Source organism: Pristis pectinata, chromosome 4 (genome assembly GCF_009764475.1).
Source record: "Pristis pectinata isolate sPriPec2 chromosome 4, sPriPec2.1.pri, whole genome shotgun sequence".
NCBI lineage: Eukaryota > Metazoa > Chordata > Chondrichthyes > Rhinopristiformes > Pristidae > Pristis > Pristis pectinata.
Genome location: NC_067408.1, coordinates 55,031,056 through 55,056,970, shown reverse-complemented (window position 1 = coordinate 55,056,970; position 25,915 = coordinate 55,031,056). Strand labels below are relative to the sequence as shown.

At 39.3% G+C, this 25,915-nt stretch overlaps 1 protein-coding gene across 7 annotated transcripts in view; it reads right to left on the bottom strand.

Annotated features, from left to right (window-relative positions):
- LOC127569455 (transcription elongation regulator 1-like) overlaps window positions 1-25,915 on the bottom strand; it is an 82,374-nt gene that overhangs the window by 10,467 nt on the left and 45,992 nt on the right. For all 7 annotated transcript variants that reach the window (XM_052014117.1, XM_052014118.1, XM_052014120.1 and 4 more), the window contains 8 exons: window positions 20,724-20,836; window positions 19,553-19,641; window positions 15,927-16,087; window positions 15,227-15,293; window positions 14,434-14,569; window positions 8,890-8,979; window positions 6,988-7,106; window positions 3,993-4,143 (listed from right to left, as the gene is read on the bottom strand). In XM_052014117.1, coding sequence (XP_051870077.1) covers window positions 3,993-4,143; window positions 6,988-7,106; window positions 8,890-8,979; window positions 14,434-14,569; window positions 15,227-15,293; window positions 15,927-16,087; window positions 19,553-19,641; window positions 20,724-20,836 — 926 coding nt within the window. The remainder of the gene's footprint in view (window positions 1-3,992; window positions 4,144-6,987; window positions 7,107-8,889; window positions 8,980-14,433; window positions 14,570-15,226; window positions 15,294-15,926; window positions 16,088-19,552; window positions 19,642-20,723; window positions 20,837-25,915) is intronic.

Below are 25,915 nucleotides of genomic sequence, written 5' to 3'. Positions count from 1 at the left end.
AGCAGTGCTTCCTTGCAAATATTTTATTCAAATGAAGGGCTACATATGCTAGTGAAGGAAATATTGTTTGGCACCCAACACTTCCCATTGTCAAAACGTTCACAACCTGCAGAGGCTCTGCACAAATAATGCTGGCTATTTAATAAAGTCCAGGCCATTTTCTAAGATCTTAAGAGAAATAGTTTCAGGAAAAGTGCTTATCTGAAGTTAAGAGGAACATTAGGCTATTTATTGAATTAGTTATATTGAAAATCATTGCTAAAGCCTCTATACTTAACCATAATGGGAATTCACCACTCAGCACCAAGTCAGAGATGAAGGAGAATGTATTGCTACATCCCTTTCAAGACAAGTGAGGCATATTTTACACATTTCCCATGCCACCTCAACTTTCTGCCTTTTATCACAAAGGTACGGACTTTTTTGGATGCTGTACAATGGGCACTGTTTATCTGATCCAAGTGGCTGTATTTTTGTTATGGAATCCAAGCATAGCACATTGCAGTATTCCAACCCTGGCCCAATCCCATAAAACACCCACCATTTTACAGGTTAATTGACTAGTGATGAGTAGTATGAATAGTAAGTGACCTCTGCAGCCCTATCTCAATCCAGGCTGCAACAGAAGAAGGGAAAATGACAGAATCTATTATTGAGAAAGTGGATTACAGGGTGCCTAGAAAATACTAATAGGATTGGGCACTCAATATTGATTTGTGAAAGAGAAATTATATTTGACAATTCTGTTGGAGTTTTATGTGAGGTTGTAACATGGTAACCAGTGGAGGTGATGTATTTGGACTTTCAGGAGGTCTTCAATTTATATGAGTAAAGAAAACAAAAAGTGAGAAGACTGGGGGGAATATATACGGTTAGATGGAAGTATGGATAATGAACCGAACACAGTTGGAATAAATGGTTCATTTTTGGTGGGAAAGCTGTGACTCAAGGTGATCAGTGCCAAGGCTTTGTGTTTGCAATGTAAATCAATAACTTGGATGAGGGGACCATAGGTAATATATCCAGGTTTGCCAATGATACTAATTGTGGCAATGAGAGTTATAGAGCAATACAGCACGGATACAGGCCCTTCGTCCCATTGAGTCCATGCTGACCACGGTGCCAACCCAGCTAGTCCCAATTTCCTGTGTTCAGCCCATATCCCTCTAAGCTCCGCCACTCAATGTACCTATCCAAGTGCTTCTTGAATGATACTATTGTACCTGCCTCAACCACTTCTTCTGGCAGCTCATTCCATTTATTTAACGCACACTGCGTGAAAAAGTTGCCCCTCAGGTCCCTTTTAAATCTTTCTCCTCTCACCCTAAATCTATGCCTCTTAGTTTTGGGCTACCCTACCCTGGGGAAAAGACTGCTACCATCCACCTTATCTATTCCTTTCATAATTTTAAACAATTCTATAAGGTCACCCCTCATTCTCCTATGTTTCAAGGAATAAAGACCTAGCCTGGCCAATCTCTGCCTTTGACTCAGGCCCTTCTAGTCCTGGCAACATCCTCGTAAATCTTTTCTGCACACTTTCTAGTTTAACCACATCTTTCCTTTAAAAGGGTGACCAAAAGGAAGATGTGAGGAAGAGGCAGAGGCACTCCAAAGGGATATAGACAGGTTAAGCGAATTAACTATGACAAGGTAGAATTGGAAAAAAATGAAGTCATCCAGTTAGATAGAAAAAATAGAAAAGCACAATTTTTTTTAATGGCGTGAAATTGATAGGTGTTGGTGTTCAGAGGGGTCTGCGTGTCCTTAAAATGCACAGGTATATGCAAACAATTAAAGTGGCAAACAGTTTATTGAAAGATGATTTGAATACGAGATTAAAGATACTTTACTATAATTAGAGAAAGTACCTGGTATTTTGTATTGCAGGTTTAGTCTCCCTAGTTAGGAAAGATATACAGAGAATGCACTAGATTAATTACTGGGTAAAGGGCAGGGTTGTCCTTTGAGGAGATTAAGTAGCTGGGCTGATACTTCTGCCGATAGGCCAAAGTATAGGCCTAGCTACTTAATCGCCTCCTTCGACCTGAAATGTTAACTCTGTTTTTCTCTCTCCAAGGATGCTTCCTAACCTGCTGAGTGTTTCTAGCACTTTCCGCTTTTATTTCAGAGTTCCCTCACCTGCGGTTTTTATTTTATTTTGGCTTATATTCTCCAGAATGAAAGGTTATAGAAACAGAAAACCTACAGCACAATTCAGGCCCTTCAGCCAACAACGCTGTGCCGAACATGTCCCTAACCTTCAACATTCCGAGGCTTACCCATAGTCCTCTATTTTTCTCAGCTCCATGTACCTATCCTAAAGTCTCTTAAGACCCTATCGTATCCACCTCCACCACTGTTGCCGGCAGCCCATACCACACACTCACCACTCTCCGAGTAAAAAACTTACCCGTCATCTTCTCTATACCTACTCCCCAGCACCTTAAACCTATGTCCTCTTGTGGCGTGGAATATACTGATTACCAAGCCTCTACAGGGGATGAAAGAGTGGATGCAGGAACAAATATGGCCCTAGCTAGAGCGCCTAGAACCTGTGGCCAGAGTCTCAAATTAACTTGTTGGCCATTCAGGACCAAAAGTAAAAGAAATGACTAAATCCAGAGGGCAGGGAATCTTTGGAATTCTGTGCTAAAGGGGCCAGTGGAGGGTCAGTTGCTGAGTTTATCCAAAACAAAAATCAATACATTTTTGGAATATTAAGGGAAGGGAGAAAGTTGGAATGAAGTAGCACATGCTCGAAACAAAGCCATTTATGTTTGTAATCCAAGCATCTATTCTATTGCTGTGCAGTAAGGCACATAGAGACTCAGAAAGCTTCACAACATGTTCCTATACCATTAATTTTGTAACTTGTTAAATTTCAACAGGAATATAAATCAAAACACATTAAAATATCTTTACTTTACAAGAGTTAGCAATAGAACAAAAAAGTAAAAGAATGAACACGATCTGGCTCTATCCAGATCACTTTTTGATTGTTTTGTCTTAACACATTTCTGGGCACAACTTGCACTTCACAAGGAAAAGAACCAAAAAAATGTAAAGTACCAGAGCTGCGGGAGGCTAAAGTCACCACACAGAGAAACACCAATTCTTTCCTCACTAGGGATTCCCATAATACTTTGTCAGTGATTGACAGCTGTCAGACTGAACTGATTGATAGGCCGCACAGCACAAAACTGTAAAGACTATTCTCGTTATGAAACAGAATACATAAAATGGTTACAAAGGGCTTTAGAAAACATCAAAATGCAAAAAATCAACAAGTTACAATTTTAAAGACAAATTTTGAAAATAAACATGCAATTTTCAAATAAAAACATTTACATGTAAAAATTACTCTACAATTCAGTAATCAAATTTAAATTAAGCAAAATTATTTACTATTTTCAAAACCAGTTAACAAATTACCCTCTGAAAAGCATAACCATTATAAGTAACTTCAGTCAAGGTTTTAAAGTAAATGTAATAAAATGTTAACATTTATTTTTCAGTTTCTTATATATTTTATGGATAAAATTTACATGAATAGCAGTTAACATACTCTTGTTTGTAAATGTCATAAATGATTAGGCTTCAGAGGCTGAAAAAACTCATTCGCACAACACACAGGGACTTCTGGGAAGGCTACAATGTGTTGCTATCCTAATGTTATTGATGCCACCTCCCTGCCAAGCTGCCTCGCAGTGGAAGCCACATCCCCAGGGCTCTTGACACCACAGCCACATGACATTCAAATCTCATTAATTTTTAATACACGACCTTTATTTTTGATGCATGCTCATTTACACACTAGATTTTTTTCCTCAAAAGCTGCCAGGAAGCCCAAACATAAAAGTGCAGTCTGAAATATATAAGCACTCATTAAAAATGAAGTTTTCAGTTTGCTTGGTTTCTGCTGGGAGGGTCTGGCATCCCTTACAATCGCACTCCCACCACTCACACCACTGGAACTACAACCACCTTACCTTCTCTGTACGACTCTTTGAGTCTTCTTTCTCGCGCTTCCGCATGCTGGTAATAAACTCGATAAACATGCTTTCCCGATCCTTCATCTTTTCAATGGCCTTGAATCGGGAGTCTTTGCCAAATTTGGAAGCAAAGTCACTGAACGTGGATCTAGGAAAAATAAATTGCCCATAAAGAACTTAGATACCATGAGGCTTGGAATGAGTGTACTACATCAATAAGGAACAGGTTACATTTACAAATGAGAAAATAGCTGTAGCTTCATGTTAACTGTTTGGTACTTTAGCTCTGCATGTTTTAATGCTTTGTATATCTATTTCCAATACCAACACTTTTGCATTTAAAACCTTCTGGGGTCAGTGTTCAGACATGTCCTGAATGTTTATTGAGTTTTATTTTTAAATTGATGAAGCTTAAATTCCAAGATTATGTTTGTATTCGATAATGCTCCTGTCATGTGCCTTTAATGTTTTATTTGATAAAACTGATTTACAAGTGAAAGGTCTTGCTATCACTCTACAATAAAGCTTATTGTCTACACTGGCACAATATTCTCTATTGGATTTAAATATCCACAGTGACCAGATATCTTGCCAAAGATCAAGTGACAAGGATATGAAATCTGGCCAGTTTCCCCCTCCGCTTCCCAAAGTACCAAGGCCAAATGCAGTAGCACAAATGCTGCCTTGGATGGAAATGCTCACATTGCAATAAACTATGAACTAGAACTTAGATCTCTTGGACTACAGGACTCAGCACCACAGCTACCAAGAGAGGTCTTTTCCCAATGCACTACTGAGAGCCACACCAGTTCTTTGCCTGTCAGATCTGACTACTTGACGCACATCTTTTTATCTCACCTACAGACATCATACAATTTAAACTTCAATTCACAAGACAGTATCATTTAGAAACTGCAACCTTTTTTGAATCAAGCTTATTACCAAGTTCTAATTACTTTCTATCCTAATGATCTAAAGGTTATTCATCAAGAGATGATAATTCAAAATCCTTCTTCTATTTCAGAACATGCACCTGCAATATGAAGAAATCTCAACAGTCTCCATGGAAAACTGTTATTACTTACCAAAAGGTTATGTGATCTACTAGAATGTCAGAATACTGGTAAATGAAAGCACATATTAGCATATTTTATGGTACCACTCAACAACCAAACAGGAGCTATGGGGAAATGGTGAGTTTACGGAAATAATTTTCCTTTCAGAGGACACTTTCTCCTATCTGCGGAAATATATTGTATAGAGGCATAGAGTAAAGGCCTGGTAATGACCATTTTGTGGGTACTTGCACCCACAATTGCTCTGCTGGCATCAGTGACAGATTGCTGGCATTTTATGAAAACCAGATAATACAGTAGCAGGCAGAATTCCTCATGGGAGCTGATCCAAAGCCACCTGACTTTAGAAAGATTCTCTCCCCAGTGAGTAGGCAGCTATTCCGAGCTCCGTCACGAGAACAGATTAGCAGGCAGACAGAAAAGGTTGAAGGATGCATTCAAAACTTCCTTGAAGAAATACAACATTCCCCCTGATCTAGGAATCACTGGCCCATCAAATTGGAGAAAGAGCATTTGGGGATGATATTAGGAACCTCGTGGCCATGCACACACTAACCCTGCATAAAGTGCAGAAGGAATGCACACAAACTATCTACCACCCAGCTTGTCAGCCAACACCTGCCCCATCCATGGAAGAGTCTGCAGTTCCCATAAAAAACAAACTGGATGCAAGTCACCCTTGATCCCAAAGGCTGCCTAAGAAGGGCACATCTATCAATGAGCTGCCAACACACTCCAAAATAGGGCCCCCATTTGAGGACCAGGACTTTTCAGCAGCTTGCAGTCACTACCCAGATTCCCTAATGCCCTGCATATAACCTGTTTGGATCCGGAAGACCAAATGTGCTCACTGACAGCTTCCTGGACCCAATTGATGAGACCCAGCAAAACAACAAATCTTGCACAATGTAATTAGGTCACTCAGGTCAATCTGGCTCAATCAAAACACACCCAGCCTGTGTAACAGCAATGCCCTGCCTTGTCTGTCAAAACTCTCAAACTCGGGGAATGCTTCTGACATCCCTGACAATTAGGAGCATTCAAACACAACTGAAAATAAAGTGAACATTAAAAAAATTAAACACTAACAATCTGGAAAAAAAAAGTAAAAGAATAAAAGCACAATATCCAACCTGGCATAGGATCTGTGAGCAGATTTGTCAGAATGAAGGATGTCAGAAATTTGCATTATACTGTTGGACTCCATTTGGAGTCAATGGGTGGAACTCATCGATAAGACAGGCCTGCTGGAATCTGAAACCAAGTTTGGGACTTCTATATTTTGATGGGCCTGTGGCAAAGTCTCAAACTTGATTTCTCTTACCAGCAACATTTTTCCCATTACAAATCAAATCGTTCAGCTACAGGCATAGCAAAGTGAACAGTACTAAGCAGGTTCTGGGGGGGGGGGGGGGGGGGGGGGGAGGAGAGAGAGAAAGAGAGGTGAAATGACAGGTCTGCAGCAAATCCATTATTTGGGCCATCCAAGTCCACCTCATGAAGGGAACTGATAGGGCCAGAACTTTGTTTGATAGCAATAGCAATGAATAGATTGGGGAAAGCAGCTAAGGATGGTTAAACCCTTTTTTAATTACCAAACAAAAATTAGAGCCAGTACTTAAAAAGTAATCTGCAAATTTCTTAGGGGCATGATTTCCAGAGCCCTTAGGCTAATTGAAGTATGATTTTAAGTTAAACATATCACTTGAAGGCCAACAATGAGATAACTTTGTCTGTTTTCCAGTTTGTTTTTAAGGAAAGGAAACCTGTTGTCCTTAACTGACCTGATCTTGGTAAAGCTCCAGACCTGCACCAATATGGCCAACTCAGAGGTCTGACAAGACCAATTAGGAATGAACATTAAGTGTCAGCACTAGCAGCAACACTCACATCCTGTGAATGAACAAGACACTTACCTGGGAGTTAACTTTGCATCCTCCAGTAATTTTTTGAAATCCTCCTTTGATTGCTGGAGCTTGTTTTTCTTTTCTTTTCGCTCTTCTTCAGCTCTTGTTTTCACATACTGATCAAAAACCTGTCGTATCACAAATGCATGAAATTTAAGAAATTTAATTTGAACTAATACTAATTAAAAAGCTGGGATGGACGCCTATTTCCTCTTCCTCATGCTAAAGGTAGTTGGAAATTCAGTACCTTCAGACTAAATAAAACTTGTTGCCCCATAGTGAGCAGATTTTAGATATATGAATACAATGCAACTGAACCTGGATTATAACACTAGGCGATCTCTCCACATATAATTGTTAAGTTTGAGTATTATGAGCATTTTGAAATTGAATATTTCCACTTTTAGCAGCCTGTGCCGAGATCAAATACAATTTGGATTCTCATGGCACCTTTACAGTAGTATAGCATCTCAAAATACTTCACTGGACGGTAGAGGATCATAAACCATGGATAATGGTTCTCTCTCCATCTCAAAGTACTGAGGTCAAAGATTAAACCATTAGTTGTTGCGATGAGATAAAACCTACAACAAGTTGTATTCATATAATGCCTTTCATGTAACAAAACATCCTTAAGGAAAGTGTAGTTGAGGTTTAGAGGGAGAGTTTAGGGAAGCAATTTCAGAGCTTGGGGAGCTGAAAGTGTGACCAATAGAAGTGTAGAAAGTAGTTTGATGCAATCAGAGCATAAGCAAAGAAGTGATGAATGAGTAACCTTAAGTGAAGACCATAGGTTTGCAACCGCTAAGAATTTGAAACCTTCCCATTTCACCCACTTATTAAATAACATTCTCAGAGAATCATTAATCATCACAGCATAGAAGAAAGTTATCAACTCAGAGCACTGGTACTCTTCAAGAGCACTAACACTCATTCCCAATCCCAAGCAAATTCCCTATAGCCCTGTCACCCATGTTTCCTCCTTCAATTACCTAACCAGAAAAATTTGAAACTGCTTTTGCCCGTCAGACAGCAACTTCCAGATGACTACTCACTGCGTACAGAAGGTTTTCCTGTCACCTTGGTTCTTTTGCCAAATATCTTGAATCTGTGTTTTACTCGTTCTTCACCATTCTGCCAATGGCAGCAGTTTCTCTTTTTCTCTCCTCTGCCTCCACCTCTCACCTCCCAGCCTCCGTCACTATTTCCAGTCTTCCCTCCTCCATCTGCCTAATACGCACACCCCCCCCCCCCACCAACAACCTGAATCCACCTACTGCTGGCCAACTCTTGCTCCACCCTTTCCTATCACCTCTTTATACTGGCCATCTCCCCTCAATCTTTCAGTCCAGATGAAGGGTCTCGACCTGAAACATCAACAGTCCATTTCCCTCCACAGATGCTGCCTGACCCGCTGGGTTCCTCCAGCAGTTTTCTTGCCTTTGAAAAAAGGTTGCTGTCATGATGGAAATGGCATGTGCTTTACTTGTACTTTATTTTGATGATCTTTAACTATTTGTTAGTTCTTTAAATAAATCTATATTTAACATTTTTGAAAATTCTTTTTTTTTTAATTAAAGCCATTTCTAATGGCTCTAACTGGTCAACTCTCAAAGGTCATCAGAGATAGGGGTGGAAGCCTCAAGGAAATGGTGCCTGACACCTAGATGGTGCTTGCAACCCACTCTGCTCCACCTGTTACACATCAGATGTGATCTACCATCAAGGTTTTAGAGGAATACCAATACTTGGTAAATTGAACCACAGCAAAATCCAGCCCAGCCTTTTAAGGAAATGGAGCAGAATGCAAGGGAAGATTACCAATTCACTGATATTTTTCTGCCCCAGCATTTTAATGGGATCTATGTGCAGATAATTTCTTCTAACCCAAGCAGTGGAGTTCTTCTTTACCTGTTTTCTCTCCTTTGGATTGAGGAGGAGGTATCTTGGATCAAAAACAATCTTGTGAAGTTCCTTTTCCCATGTAGAAAATGCAGAGACCTAAAAAGAGAGAAAACGCAAAGAGCAACTGAGCTGAATCCATCCAAATCTGCTTAAGTGCTGGAGATTAGCAAAGAAGTTGTTGCTTGTAAACAAACCTAAATTCTAATACAAATTCCAATACATTTCTACTGCTATTTAAATCCATAACATCATCAAGCTCCACTGAATGCCCAGGTATAGCAAGAAAAGGAGATACCTGTTGAAGTATTTACATGTTCCAACAAAGCACGTACCAATCACCATTCTCCAAGTTTAATTTTGTTTACATTAATTGATTTTGCTCCATATAATTGGGTTTTTCTATGACTCATGGTAATGTCAGGGTGAATGCCTGAAAAAAGAAATAGCAATGGCTTTTGCTCTTTGTCCCCGTAGCACTGCCAAAAGTTATGGTCATGTCCACCCAGGTCAAGTGTCAGAGTGTCAATGATGACCTCTACGGTAAAGTAACATATGAATGCTCACCTTCAAGGCTAAGATGAATGAAGCACCAGAGGATTGCAGGACATTATTGTACTGAACAGTCAGGGGAAAACTGACTGGGAGTGAATGTTGGTTTCATTTCCTTTTGGTGATCAAACAAGCAAATCCATCTAAAGATCCATTGATCCATCCCCACTATTTCGCCTGAAATTACCACACCACCCATCTCTATTAGAAATGACAAGAAACAGTGGGATGCTGACAATTTTTCCACTAATTAGCCTTGAATTCCACTAAACAATTAAGATATCAGTCAACTAGTTTCTCATTAAAAGATCCACCACCGGGTGACATTTAAGATGACCACAGCAGGAGTTCCTACAAAACCAAAGCCTTGAAGTTTAATCTTTTGATTGCAACCACTATTAATTTAGATTCCATGACATAAATAAATTTGTTATTTTTTTCAGATGTATAAGTATGTGAAGTTCAAGTCATAACATGAAACCCAATAAATGCAAGATGTTAGAAAAATAATGAAACATGTCAGTGGAGAGGAGTTAATAGATTAAATTGAAAAATGTGGCATTAGGTGCGCAACTCATGAAATAGGAAGGAAATACGTTGTGTCTTGCTTTAAAAAGAAAGAAAACACCACTTTAAAAAATATTTTAAGAATGTGCATGCATAGTGACAGCTGAGCAGGATAACTGGGAGAAAAGATGATGCTAAACTTTGAAATACTGACACGTGAAGTACAGACTATAGAGGAAAACTTCAGTTAACATCCAACGAAAAGTAAGTCTTTTTACTGATTACTGGCATAGCTGCATAAAATTTATTTATACACAGAGCAAAAGGCACAAAGGGCATAAAGACGAACAAATTTATCAGATCAGTTGCCTCTTATTAAATAGATTCCAGGATGAAATTTTAGTTTTAGTTGAGGGCGAAACATCAATATGGGTCCCTTGAGAAGATTAAAATGTTGGATGGAGTCTAATCTCCCTTTACAATCCTATCGGAAAAGGCAAGACATGGTCCGTCGAGGATACAACTTTGAGACTTGAACCCAATAAACTTGGCTGCCACATATGGCTTTACCCCAAAAAATTGGTTCAGGTAGCTTAAAAGCAAAATATGGCTTTACCCAAAAATGGTTACAGGTGGCCTAAAAGCTGTATAATTGTTGGTAATTATTACCTTACAAACGGCATTATCTTTTCTGACACCAACAGATTTTGCTGTTAAAGCAGTAGCTAGACCTTCAGATTCAAAAAGGGTAAATCAGAAATGAAACGAGTGATCAGACAGATAAGCCTGAAGCTTGAACGTTGGAAGGTTGGCCTTCCAAGGTAGGTTAGCTGAGTCTTAATCACTTGGAATACCTTTGTACTAATCCCAAATTCAGTCACAAAGGTGTCGCAATCTCAGATGGGGATAACATTCGGAGGGTTAAAATGGCTTCAACACTAGGCTAAATAATGATTATATGACGGTCACTTAGCTGCCCATTGTTAGCAATGTTCCTACAGTTAAGCAATGGTACTAGGCAAGAAGAGGATTAAACTGCAGTGCCGTAAACAATGCAAGGCCTCTAGTTGCTTATATTAAATACTTTTGAAAAGGGTATTCCCATTAATATGACTGCATTTATGAGGGAGGAGGAAAGGGAAAGAAAGCAGCAGGGAGGGTAATTAATTTAAATTACCTACCTCCCAGGGTCAACATCTTTCTTCAAATGACATACACCCTCTATAGAGCAGGAAAAGAGCTCGTCTCATTAGGGAAATCACATGCTGAGTATGGGCATGAAAACGTCACCATGACATTATAGACACAGACTCCTCTCACTTCTACAAGTGCAAGGACCAGTGCCATTTCACCCTTGCTTTGATTTGAAGCTAATCATCTGACACTAACTCCTTCAAAGCTATGAACTTGCTGCATCTGTGGGAATGGACAAGAGACACTCGGTTGTTCAATAACACGTCCAAAAGCAAAATGAGGTCTACTTCATGCCACATACATCCTCCCTTCACCAAGATAACAAAAGGTACACTTATATACGAGTCTTTCACACAAGTAAAGCCTCCAGGAACAAGACTGGAAAAAAAGGGTGAACATTAACAAGTCTCTGTGTAGGGGTGATTGCAAAGCTGTGGGAAAAGTATGCCCGTCCCTTTGTGGAAGATATAGAACAGAGTTTTTGGTTTACTTCTACTCAGGACCTCCCTCACCTTTTCCCCCATTGCTCTGATGACCATACCTGCACAGCTTCCTAATCTCATATAGAACTCAAGTTTCAACTTCTACCATGCAATCACTTTCACACTGTCCAACTTTAACTCTTCCCCTTCTTACCTTTTCTACCCCCATCTCACAGGATAAGTTAGCAAACAATACTATGGTTCACAGAGGCTTTCAACCACGTCTGTTCCATTTCCTATTCTTCTGCCTGCAGCTCCCTCTCCTCCCAGACCAAGGATGTTTCCCCTTGTCCTCACTTTCCACTTCCCCTGCCTCTATACTGTATGTGATTGCGATGTTTATTGTGATGTCACCAAACATCTCCACACCCCGCAGCCTGAACACCTTCAGTATTCTGATGGAACTGTTATCTCCATAAACATTGCTTGTCTATCTTTACCACACCCACTCCCCTTCTCACAACACCTTCCAGTGCAACTGCAGGAGATGCAACACTTGCCATTTTACCTCTTCACTTTTCACCTGTGGACTCAAACACTCCTTCCAAGTAGGAATTCATCTGTAGCCCTTGCAATTTAGAAGAATGCATTTGGTGCTCATGACATGATCTCCTTACATTGAAGAAACCAAAAGCAAATTGGGTGATCACTCTGTAGAATGCCTACATTCCATCGACAAGGGTGACCCTGAGCTTCCCATTGCCTGTCACTTAGAATTCTCCATCCCACTCTGACCTGTGTTTTTGGTCTCAAACTTTTGCTATGAAGTTCAACAGCTCTGATGAAGCTCTTCACCCTGAAAAGTCAACTTTGTTCCTCTTCCCACAGATGCAGCCTGACCTGCTGAGTATTTCCAATACTTATTTTTGGTCAACATCATCTCATCTTCCAACCAGACACACCCAGCACTCAGGACTAAATAATGAATTTAACAAATTAAGGCAACCAGCCTTTCTAGCTGCCAAGAGAACCATACAGTTCTGATGAGAAGTTGTGGACTTCGAAGATTAACTGTTTCTCTCTTCACAGATGCTGCCTGAGTATTTCCAGTGTTCTGTTATTTCATATTTTTGCCATCAACTGAGTTTCACTTCTCCAACCTGTATCTTACAGGTCTAGCCCTCTCTCTCCTCCTGTTTTCTTTCATCTCCTTCTACTTTTATTTTCTCCAGGCAGATTAAAATGCCTCTGCCACCCTGTCTTCCGACACCACCACTTGTGATATTGAGTTTCTCTTGGTCACTGCCCTTTCACTAACATTTCCAGTGTTCTCTCCAATCCTCACCTGTCTTTGCAACTGAAAGTACGTTTGCTTTCTATGGTTCCCTAGTACTGACAAAAGATCAGTTAACTGAATTGTTTGTCTTCAGAATTGCTGCCTGACCTGCTGAGTATTTACAGCATTTTCTGTTTTAATTTCAGATTTCCAGCATCTACTTTTTGATTTATGTGGAGTTTTTTGGTTTTATATTTGTTCGGAAAATCAAATGATATGCTGCACCCATTAATGAATTTAAAAAAAGCTGTCAAGCCAATTTGCTAAAGAGACCAGTGCCACTGATATATAAATAGTGACTGGCAATTGAAACAACAGCTGCACATTCTGCAAAGCAGTGGCTTTGAAAGAATTTGAACAATTTTTACAGTCCAGTTGTCTATCACTTTGCCTGCAGAATTTAGATCTATCCACCCATTTAGCTAGGCTTTGATACCCATCCACCTTAAGTCATTCCACCACAAGAACTAAATGACTGTCAGAATTTCTTCAAAGGCCGCACAATACCTTCAGACTCTGTTTCCACCATTTGGATGCTTGCAATGTTCTAGCTCTAATTTGCATGGCAGTGCATAAAATTGCAGGATTACATCCTGACCTGATTGGAACTGGAAAGCGACCTTGGGTAAAAATTCTGGGTGATTCCTAAGGTATGCCTTGTAAGAAAACCAAATCAAACAGTTAATTTGCAATCAGAGCTGACAGCTCATCAGCCCCAAGGAGAAAGGCATATTTTGCAGAAGGAATAAATTCAGTCATAAAACCATAAACAATACTTATCTTGGATAGACATAAATTGGTGTGACGGCCGAAATAAACAGTTCATCAACAGTTTGTATAAAACAGAAGACTGAGTTATTGTTAACACAAAAAGGGCAAAAAAAGATTTAAATAGCCACAACATGTATCTCAATAAATACAATTGGAATAAACAGCTAAACTACTTCATTTGCCAAAGAAAATTCATCATTGTCCTTTAGGGAAGGAAATCTCCCATTTTTTTTTACCAGATCTAAACTTAATATGACTGCAAATCCAAAGAGGTTGAATCTTACATGCGCTCCGAAATAGTCGAGTTGAGTTAGCTACTCCGTTCAAAAGCAACAAGGGATGGGCACTAGACATCAGTCTTTCTTCTTAAATCCACATCCCATAAATGAATATACCAAAAAAAATTAAACCCATGTTCAATGAGACTTACTTTGGAGTACGTGGGATTTCACACTAGACAGAAGTGGACACTGAGATGGAAATCTCTACCTTTGCATTGAGGAACTTTAAATAAGGTTACCCCAGTGCTGCCCAAGCTCCCATGGCATAATTATCCCAAAACTCTCAAGATATAACACAATAACAGGCTCATGAGACAAGCAGCCCAGATGTCACTTGGCACCTGATAGGATCTCAGCATACAAGATATTCAAAAAAAGAGATTAGGTTTCACCACTAATTAGCAATCACAAAGGGCATGTCAATCCAAAGCTTAATATTCTTTATTTGCCAAGATTTGCACAAAAATGGAGATTCCACATAGGTCCTTACCCCTCTCTCAAGCAGCATATCCCTGAATTGTTTCATGCGAGACTCCAGTGGAACTATGGCCCTCTCACGTGCTGCTTTGATCTCAGCTTCCATAGCTGCCTCCTTCTCAGACTCCGGATCTTTAAGGTCATCCTTCCTGTAATATTTAAATTATAAAACTCACTTTACCACCCCACCAAAGCAAAAACAATTCTTGTAGGTCAAAGGTGATAAAATATTGGAAAGAGACAGAACCAGTGAAGGCTGAAATGTGCTCATTTCAGTGAGGTACTGGAGGAGAGCTGATACTACTGCATTTACTTGAATTAGTGATATCAAGAAGGGAAAAGGCTGGTGTTGCAAATTTTACCCCGCCCAGGAATCCAGAACAAAGGGGTCTAGGTCTTAAAAGGAGAGTAGACCATTTCAAATTGAAATGAGAGGAGATTTCATCACTTAGTAGTGGTGAATCTGAGGAATTCTCAACTTCAGATTGCTATGAAGGCTCAGTTAATGATTGCACTCAAAACAGAGATAGATAGTTTGCAAGATATTAAAGGAATCAGGGGACATGGAAAAGGGACAAGACAGGGGCAAAATCAGCCATGATTTTGTTGAATGGCAGAGCAGGCTTGATGAACTGAAAGGCCTACTCCTACTCCGATTTACGTCCTTACGATTGGATGCTTAGAAATGTATAAGATACATTCAAACAACGAAATACACTGTACTCTAATAATATGTATTGAGGAACAGAAGAAAAATCTTTGGTAAATACATCAAGAGGCAAGCTTATTTCTGAAGCTTTACTTACTTTCGCTTCTTTGCTTTAATTGGTTCATCATCATATTCATCCTCCAGAGGCTCAGATTCTTCTCTCACTAAATAAAAAAGGCAATGTTTAAAATTGAACAAAACTCACCTTTATAATTTACACAACAATTTTTTGTTCAAAATTTAATTTCAAATATTTCCTTGGGTTAAACTTGAAGTAAATTCAATGCCATTAGTAAATACCACTGCTCAGAAAAACTGGTGCAATTTTGCCCTTTTACATGAATTGACATGTTAAAAAGCAAAACCAACTACAAATGGGAGTGGTAGAAAAGAGTCAACTTACTAAATGGCTGTTAAAAATCCTGCTTTGTTTTAATATTAAAATGTAATAATCAATTGAGATCAACATTTTGGACCAATCAAGCCAGGATGCTTACTTTCTAGAATGGTAAGCAGGGACCATTTAATAAAATCCAGGTCACCCAATTCACAGAAAACAGTGACCTTGTTCTACAGAGGACATTCTCTCCACTACATGTTGTCATTTTAGAATAACTGGATTTGATTAAAAAACACATCTTAAGTTATCCAATTTCTTGCAATTATATCTTCAAGCTCTCTGACTTTGAGGAACACTTACATTGCTAGTCTAATCATCAAGGATTGGAAATAAAGACTGCCACAACATCAGATATAATGCTGTAGTAATCCTTACAGCAATAACTAGAATCTCTCACCAAATTTCTTCTCATTGTCAGAAGATTTTTTGTGAGGAGGTTCCTGGATAATTTTGTCAACGTCAGCTCTTCCTACCAGTTCATCTGGCCTATCCCACATTGACAGACGGGTTGTTGGGTTATAATAAAACACTCGTTCATCGCCAGTCCACACAACACACCTGAAATAAAAATAAAATATTTCATTAAGGACCTGACCATCACTCTAGTCCATCTTTGGCCAGATCAGCCCTTTTATAAAACTGACAAACTGGGACAAAGACCAAGATGACAAGAAATCAAAAGCTGAGAAAGTGAGGCAATTTAGGATCAGATCAAAAAAAATTGTGGTTTAAGAGCATGAAAATTTTAAAGTTGACCAAAAAAAAACCAGAATTAAGTAGTTACGAAGTTTTGAAGTCCAAAGTTTTGAAGTGCTTGGGAACAAAGTTGGAATCTAAGACATGGCAAAGATTACTGCAACACAGTGAAGCAGCAAAGTAGAGAATGTCTTGGGTCAATTGGTGATGTGCAGTTCAGGATGAGCAGTGACATGAATGAAATAAAGAAAGGCAAAATACAATGCGGTAGGGAGAAACCAAAACCTCAAGATGAGGGAAGGATATTGCAACAGCAAGACCAAGTTGAACAGAACTCCCCTTGGTGGGTTGTAGGGTGGTTGAGAATAGAATCCTCAATAAGAATGCAATAATTTTCAAGCCAGCAGCATGTCATATTTTGTAAATAAAATGGCCTAGCACCACCTACTGGAAGCACAGCCATATGTCTTCACAATCCTTGAGTACTGAATTTAACAGTGGGCAGCAATACGGCACTGCTGCCTCACTCAATACCTTGCTATGTTGTCAGTTTTCCCTCCTATTTTCCCTGCTCCGATGAGCACCAAGAGAGATAGATTCACCAATTCATGAAGCAGAGAATCTAGTATTCAACTGTGTTTCATCTGCTTTAAATTTTGAAAGACAAAACATGACACTAGTCTTCAACTAATAAACAGTGCATCTCAAACATACAAAAGAAACTAAGTCCAAATTTGATTTAAACCATGTGTCAGCTTGTGCTTCACACTTAATTGGGAGGAAAAAACTGCCCCTTTACTGATCATCTTTATAACTTTAGCTTTTTTTTCCTGCTATTTCTTATGTGATATTTTCAGCAGGTTAAGAAACTGCAAATTAAACTGTTGGAACCATATTGTTAACATTTATTGCAGGAAACCAGATGTCATAGAGTTATACAGCACGGAAACAGGTCCTTCATCGCAATTCATCCATGCTGACCAAGGTACCTTCCTGAGCTCATCCAATTTACCTTTCCTATCCATGAACGCACCATATCTTTTAAACTTTGTAACTGTACCCACCTCTACCACTTTCTCATATACCCACCACCTTCTGTGGAAAAACTTGTCCCTTGGGTCCCTGTTAAATCTTTCCCCTCTCACCGTAAACCTTTACCCTCTAGATTTGGACTCCCTACCTCGGAAAAAGACTAACATCCACCGTATCAATGCTCCTAATGATTTTATAAATCTCTAAAGTTACCCCTCAGCTTCCTTCACTCCAGGGAAAATAGTCCCAGCCTATCCAGTCTCTCCTCATAACTCACGCCTTATAGTCCTGGCAACATCTGAATGAATCTTTTCTGCACCCTCTCCAGTTTAATCACATCCGCCCTAGTACGGCGACCGGAACTGCACACAATATTCCAGGTGTGATCTCACCAATGTCCTAAACAGCAGAATCATGACGTCCTAGCTCTTGTACTCAATGCTCCATCCAATGAAGACATGCCTTCTTCACCACCTGTGTTGCCACTTTCAGGGATCTATGTACTTTAAACCCTATATCTCTGTTCTATAACGCTCCCCAGGGCCCTGCCATTTACTGTGCAAGTCATACCCTTGTTCAACTTCCCAAAATGCATTACTTCACATTTGTCAGAGCTAAATTCCATCTGCCATTCCTTGGCCCACTTTCCCAGTTGGTCTAGATCTTGTTGCAATCTTAGACAACCTTCATCATTGTCCACACCACCACCAATTTTAGCGTCATCTGCAAATTTACTAATGATGCCATGACATTCTCACCCAACTCTTTAACATGTATGACAAACAAAGGACCCAGCACACCACTGGTCACAGGCTTCCAATCTGTAAAATGACCATCCATTACCACCCTCTGCCTCCTACCACCAAGCCAATTTTGCACCCAACTGGCTAGCTCACCCTGGATCCCACGTCTTAACCTTCCAGACTAGCTTACCATGCAGGACGTCGTCAAAGGACTTGCTAAAGTCCATGATGACGATGTCTACTGCCCTGCCTCATCAATCCTCTTGGGTATCTCTTCAAAAACTCAATTAAGTTCATGAGACATGATTTCCCATGCACAAAGCCATGCTGACAATTCCTAATCATACTTTGCCCTTCCAAATGTAGATGGATCCTGTCTCTCAGAATCCCCTCCAGCAACATACCTACCACTGATGTTAGGCTCACTAGCCTATAGTTCCCTGGTTTGTTTTTGCAGCCCTTCTGAAATAAAGGTACAACATTAGCCACCCTTCAGTCTTCTGGTACCTCACCCATAGCTAAGGAAAATACAAAAGTCTTTGGCCAGGGTTCCAGCAATTTCACCCCTTGCTTCCCACAATGTCTAGGATCCACAAGATTAAGCCTGGAGATTTATCCAACTTTATGCATCTCAGGACCACCAACACTTCCTCTTTTGTAATATCAATATATTTCAGGACATCACTTTCTTAAAAGACTGAATCATACTCCCCAGCCCTTTTCTTTAGGATTTTGAGCTCTGATTTTGCATGTGAATTCAGTGCACTGGGATTGTTTCATGTTTACTAACCATATCGTATCTTAAAGTAACTGGCATCTTCCAGAAACCCAATTACAATTACAGCTGAAGATCCTCAGAAAAACACTGAAGGATATTTACACAATAAACTGAGTGCCTACAATAACGGCTTCCTTTATTTCAAGTTAGATTGCCTTTCAGAACAAAACTAAAAGGCATAGCAATATATTGACTCAAGTCTCCATAATTCTCTGCCTCAAATGACAGTAGAAATGGAAGAGTTGAATGGAATCTTCGTGAATCTTTTGAGAAATCTCCATTGGGCACCTCACAACGCTAATGCAAACAATTGCTTTAACCAAAGAAAACCTCGCACCCAATACAGAAGAAGAAACTGAGTAAATGGAGGCCAGCAAAATATTCCTCTGTATTAAGTGCTGTACAGGTGTTTTGCACTTAATAGTTATCTTTCATGAACAGATTACCAACAAACAATCCAATTCTCATTCAGAAGGAAACTGGTGGCACAAAAGGTTAAATTACTTTTTTTCTACTTCAAGGGCTGAGTTTCAAAACTATGCAATAATGAATGAATTTCAAAATTGATTAATAAGGTGAAAACAGATCCTGCCCACGTAATGACCAACAGACTGAAAGCACAAACATTTTTTCTAAAGTTGCAATGTCAGTGTCACTAGCAAGGATATCATTTGACTTTGCAACTTAAATCAATTCAGAAATTCATTTACTATAGCATAGTTTTAAACTCCATTATTTGAAAGATGAAAAACTTAAACATATTTATAAACATACCACGGTGTGCCAGGGACAGGGGTGGTAGCCACAGGTTTAGCTTTTTGTGCAGCTTTCTCTTCTTCAGTCAATATCTCTTCCTTTGGCTCCTAAAGAAATTAGAGCACAGACTGCTGTGTTATAAACATTTATTGATCAATGCTGCACGACATATCCAAGCTCTTTATCTTATTGTGCAGCTCAAGTGTGCATCATGGAGTCTTGCTGCATGATGCAAAATTAAAGTGAGTATACTTACCAACTTGCATCTATCGCAAGCTGAAAATATAACCAAACTATTCGAACCCCTAATTTTTTTTTATAATGTGGTTGAAGTGCTCAATGCAATTGCTTGCAAATCACTAGCACGACGAAATTCTGTAAGGACAAAGCTGTATGCTAAAAACATAAATACATGGAGTTAAATAGACAATGATGAATGCCTTTCTTGCAGTATGCCCATTCTAATTTCAAAATACTTTAAGCAATATTGATCTCCCTCGTAATCAATATTCTGTAGGGGGAAAACATGCTTTGTGACACAATAGAATGCAAGTGATCTGAGGAATGACTCAAGATGATATATTGTACATTTTTTTTTTAAATGTTTTAGATAAGGACAATAACTTACAAATTACACCATAAAGAATTATATGAGAGCACCATTAGAAATGCTAAAGAAAAGTATCTTTTAATTCTTAAGAAATGGGCATCACTGGCAATTCAGTATTTGCAATCAATTGCCAATAAACAGTAGGTTGGTTAAAGTTGAGAGTCAAATCACAATCTGGCAGCTCCATATTCACTTCCACTTCCCCAATTCTTCAAATAAAATTTGAATTCTCACATTACTGTGATAAGATTTGAACTCTGGATTACAATCCACAATCATAAATATTACACTATTTTATAACCTATGGTACATCTAATACAGATAACTGAAGATAGAACCCAGTATTTGCATGATTTTTATCCAGAGCAGAGCTGACCAGGTTCAAATTCGAATCTGTTCTGAGTGAGCTCATCCCAATGAGGGACAAAGAACTAATGCTACAATGTCCTCCCATTCCATCAGTTAGAGAAGTAGAGGATGAAAAATAAAGTACAAAGAGCCTTGTGTTCTAAATAGATAAACATCCCCCACGTCCCTTGAATGGAGTCAAGCAACTGTTTGCACAGCCTTCCCACAAACCTCTTTCTTCTCTTTTGGAGGTTCTTCTTTAGGCTCTTCTACTTCCATTTCCATTGGTTCAGGTTCTGCTGGCTCTTTGTTCAGCTCTTTTGGCTTCTCCACTTCTTTCTCCACTATACAGAATAAAATAAAAGCATTCAGCATTTTTGCAAATGTTCTTGGACCATGCAATTCTGCTCATTTAAACATAAAACTAATTTTATTTTCTTCATTTGAAATGCAAAGCTGAAAACGAAAATACATCTGGCTCCAGATGAAACATTGAAAGCTACACTCTGCTTGAGTGAGCAACAGTAGAGGTACTATAATATGTCTAACTATTAGTGTACCACAATAATGGCTCCAAAACCTAGCAGCTGAAGCTACCACCCAGTTTAGGAATGACCACAAAAGGTCAAAATATCATGGGTTCAATCCACACTTCGTAGTGTAGTACTCTATTTAAAGCCTTACATTGGAACACCAAGTTATTACTGAGCAGTTAAGTTTTTGCAGTAGTCCAAGAGTTCAGTTGCCCTATGATCCTAAATAGGGAGGGGGGAAAAGCATCAACCAAGTTCCAGTTCTCCTGCTTACTTAGTAAGTCCTTACTCAAGTATATACATACAAAAGTGCTCAACATAAACAGAACCAGGTTTGGTTGTGTTTGAATATTCCAGCTCTTACAAAATAAGCCCACACCTCAGCTCAGAGCTGGAGCTCAAGGAACTTAATCTTAGCAGGAAAATGATACCTTCAGGAAAGAAGGAACTCTTCTTTTAACTCTTCCTCTTTCATTTCCATTGGCTCATGTTCTGTTGATTCTCCTTACTCAAAGTGAAAAGGCGCATCTCTATTTAGAGAAAGAACCTCCTGGAGTGGTAATTGTGTGTGATCAGTAAGAATTACAGTGCGAATTACTACCTCCCAATTAAAAGAACGTTCCAACCGACAAATTAATACACACATTAAAAAGTCTTTTTTTAAAGTTTCTATCAACCTCAGCAAGGCTCCTTTAAAGTGTGCAGCATGTCCAGGAGTTTGATGTCGTTTCAGACAACTTTTTCTCCAAACTGACAAAGTTAGTGGATCCAGTCATTTTTAAACTGAAGAATAAATCAAATGAAGGAAAGCTATAGAACATGTTACTGGATCTCCATAATTTCATTCAGCAACCAGTTCTACTTATCCATCATATCTTGTAACTGTACAGATCAACTTATGCTTCTACACTGACTCTATAGTCACTGTTTCTTGCCCTATAACAATTTTAACTTTAGCACGAGTAACTGAACAAGGAACTGAAGCAATTTCTTCCAAAATACAAAGGTTTATGACTGCAACTTAGTTATCCCATTAAGTAGGTCACTTTTTAAATTGAGCTCTACCTTAACTGGCAAGACTAACTAGTCAAAGTCAGACTAAATTGTTTCTTCATTTCAAATTTGCTCATTACATATGTGATAAATTTATAAAGGCTGTTGATAATTTATAAAGGGTAAGGAGAAACTAACCCAAGAATAAAGATGCAAAATGAATAGAAGAACTAAAAGTATGAGAAAGAGCTTTTATTTTAATTGGTTAAGATATGATGATTTGGAAGGCATTGCCTAAAAGTGTTAAATTCAAGTCACTTTATTACTTACATTTACTAGTTCTAACGAAAGATCACTGATTTGAAACATTAACTTGATGCTGCCTAACCTGCCACAAATTTCCTGTTGTTATTTCAGATTTCCAGCATTTTGCATTATTTTACTTCTGAACTTTTTAAAAATTAAACACTGTTGTTTGTTGCAGATCCAGCTGCATATCGAGTGAGACTGCAACTGGAAGCAAGCAACATTAAATCATCCTTACAAATAACTGCACGTAATCCAGATTGTGCAAAACTTTGAACCAACTTCAAATCAAGTTAGTTTAGAATAGTACTAATCATGTGACCTTGTGGACATCTTGCAGCTTGTTATTTACATTATATCTCCTGCATTCACGTCCAAATTGTTAATTAAGTTTGCAGATGACATGAAAATTGGAAGAGGATAGTTGAAGGCTACAGGATGATATTGGCCTGTTGATAAAATGGGTACAGCAATGGCAGATGGAATTCAATCCTGATGTGGGAGGTGATACACTTCAGAAGGACTAATGAGGGTAGGACATATAAAATGAATGGTAGGGTCCTTGGAAGTATTGAAGAATAGAGAGACCTTTGTGTCCAAGGATCTCTGAAGGTGGTAGCATAGGTAGAAAAGACAGAAGTAGACAAACAGAATATTTACCTCCAGTAGCCAGGGCAAAGAGTACAAGAGCAGGGAGGTTATGGTACAACTATATAAAACGTTGGTTATGCCACAGCTGGAGTACTCTATGTATTTCTGGTTGCTACATTACTGGATTCATGTGATTGCACTAGCGAGGATGCAGAGGAGATTCACCAGAACGTTAGCTTGGATGGAGCATTCAGTTATGACAATTTTCCTTAGAGCAGCAGAAGCCAATGACAGACTTGAATGGAGGCGTGCAAAGTTATGAGGCTCACAGATAAGATAGGCAATAGATATCTCTCTCCCATAGCATAAGTATCTAAAAATCAGGGGGCATAAGTTTAGTATAAGGGGGTAAGAAATTTAGAGGAGATCTGAGGATTAACTTTTTCCACCCAGAGTGTGGCTGGAATGTGAAGTACACTGCCTGAATGGGTAGTGGAGGCAGGTACTCTCACAGAATTTTAGTATATAGACATGTACTTGGATCACTAAGGCACAGAAGGCTACAGAACAAATGCTGGTAAGTGGTACAGATAGGTACTTGATGATCAGCATGAATGTGGTGGGCTGAATACCTGTTTCTGTGCTGTACTTCAATGACCTTATTCTACACTATAGACACAATGATGCTAGCTATCCTTTCACTTAACAAGAAACCTACAGTGATCGGTTCAAGAAGAAACGAAAATTGAAATAACTAATTATGTGCCAATGATAAGCATGACTGAAGAAGTTCACATTAACATAGAACATAACAGCACAGTACAGGCCCTTCGGCCCACAATGTTGTACCGACAGTTTATCCTGCTCTAAGATCTACCTCACCCTTCCCTCTCACATAGCCCCCTATTTTTCTATCATTCATGTGTCTAAGAGCCTCTTAAATGTCCCTAATGTATCTGCCCCCACAACCTCTGCAGGCAGTGCGTTCCACGCACCCACCACTCACTGCGTAAAAGAACTTATCCCTAACATCCCCCTTATACCTTCCTCCAATCACCTTAAAATTATGTCCCCTCGTGTTAGCCATTGTCGCACTGGGAAAAAGTCTCTGACTGTCCACTCGATCTATGCTTCTTATCATCTTGTGCACCCCTATCAAGTCACCTCTCATCCTCCTTCTCTCCAAAGAGAAATACCCCAGCTCACTCAACCTATCCTCATAAGATATGCTCTCCAATCTAGGCAACAACCTGGTAAATCTCCTCTGCACCCTCTCTAAAGCTTCCACAGCCTTCCTATAATGAGGCGACCAGAACTGAACACAATACTCCAAGTGTGGCCTGATCAGAGTTCTTCTGAGCTGCAACATCACCTCGCAGCTCTTGAACTCAATACCCCGACTAATGAAGGGCAACACTCCATATGCCTTTTTAACAACCCTATCGACCTGTGTGACAACCTTGAGAGAACTATGGACGTGGACCCCAAGATCCCTCTGTTCCCCCACGCTGCTAAGAGTTCTGCCATTAACCTTGTATTCTGCCTTCAAATTCAATCTCCCGAAGTGCATCACTTCACACTTATCCGGGTTGAACTCCATTTGCCACTTCTCAGCCCAGCTCTGCATTCTATCAATAAACACTATTTGAGATGGACAGATTTATTTCAGTGAAATTGCTTGATGATCCAATTATCTCTTTATTTTGAGCTCAAAGTCAACCAGCACCATCCCACATCCCAACCTTTAATTGCCCAGTGAATAAAAGCACCACATTATGTAATATTATAGTGTAGGGATCAGCAAGTGATATGTTCTATCGTTGGTCTTCCCTTGCCTCAGCTCTTCTGTTAAAACTCTCAAAAATGCCAGTCTAACACATACCCACCTCCCAGAATCTCTCATCTGTCGTTTGCCCTAATCAGCATTATGTCTACATGAATTACAACAATTATTCATTCTTACCTGACAGAGAAATAAGTCTGATAAGACTCAAGCATAGGAAATTTGAAATGGCCAGGAAAAGGAGCAGCAGAGAAAAAAAAAAATCTGCTGGAGGATCTCAGCAGGTTGAGGAAAGAAATTGTTGATGTTTTGGACCAGGACCCTGCTTCAGGAAAGGCAGCAGACCAGAGGATTAGGAGCCGTTTAGAATTCAGCAAAGATGGACAAAGATATTAAAAGCGGGAAGTTGGTGGGTGAGAGTAAGCCTGAAGGGAACATAAAATCTGATTGTAAAAGTAAGGTTAGTGAAGACAAACGTAGGTTCCTGGACAGTCAGAAAATGGGGAAATTATAATTGGGAACAAAAAAGGCAGAACTTTTAAACACATACTTCACAGTGGACAACACAAATAACCTCCCAATATCTAAGAGAAGCAAGGGTCCAGTAAGGAGGAGGAACTGAAGGAAGTCATCATTGGTTTAAAAAAAATTAATGCTAGGGAAATTAATGGGTCCAAAAGACGACAAATCCCTTGGGCCTGATAATCTACATATAAGGATTATGTGCAGGGAGAGTAGAACTAGGGATCACAGCCTCAGGATATAGGATGTGCCATTTAGAACTGAGATCAGGAGAAATTTCTTCACTCAGGGTTGGTGAATTGTGGAATTCTATACCACTGTAAAAAATGAAATCCAACTCATTAAATAGGTAGATATTATCCTTAATTATAAAAAGATCAAAAATATGGGGAGAATACACGGTACCAGCCATGATCGTCCAGAATGCTGCAGCAGGCCTAAATGGTCCTCACCTTCTCTGATTTCTCTCTGCTTCTAACCATTACTTACATGCTTGCTAGCCTGTACCAGCTTCCACTTAAGCAACAATACAATTTTAACATTCTTATCCTGGGTTTGCAATCCATCCACTCTCATCCTTCCCTATGTATATAATCTCCTCTTGCCTTAACATTATGAGATACCAGCTTGTCTCCAATGCACACACTATTTTACTTTAGAGCCTTCAGCTCACAAGGCCACACAACTCCTACCCT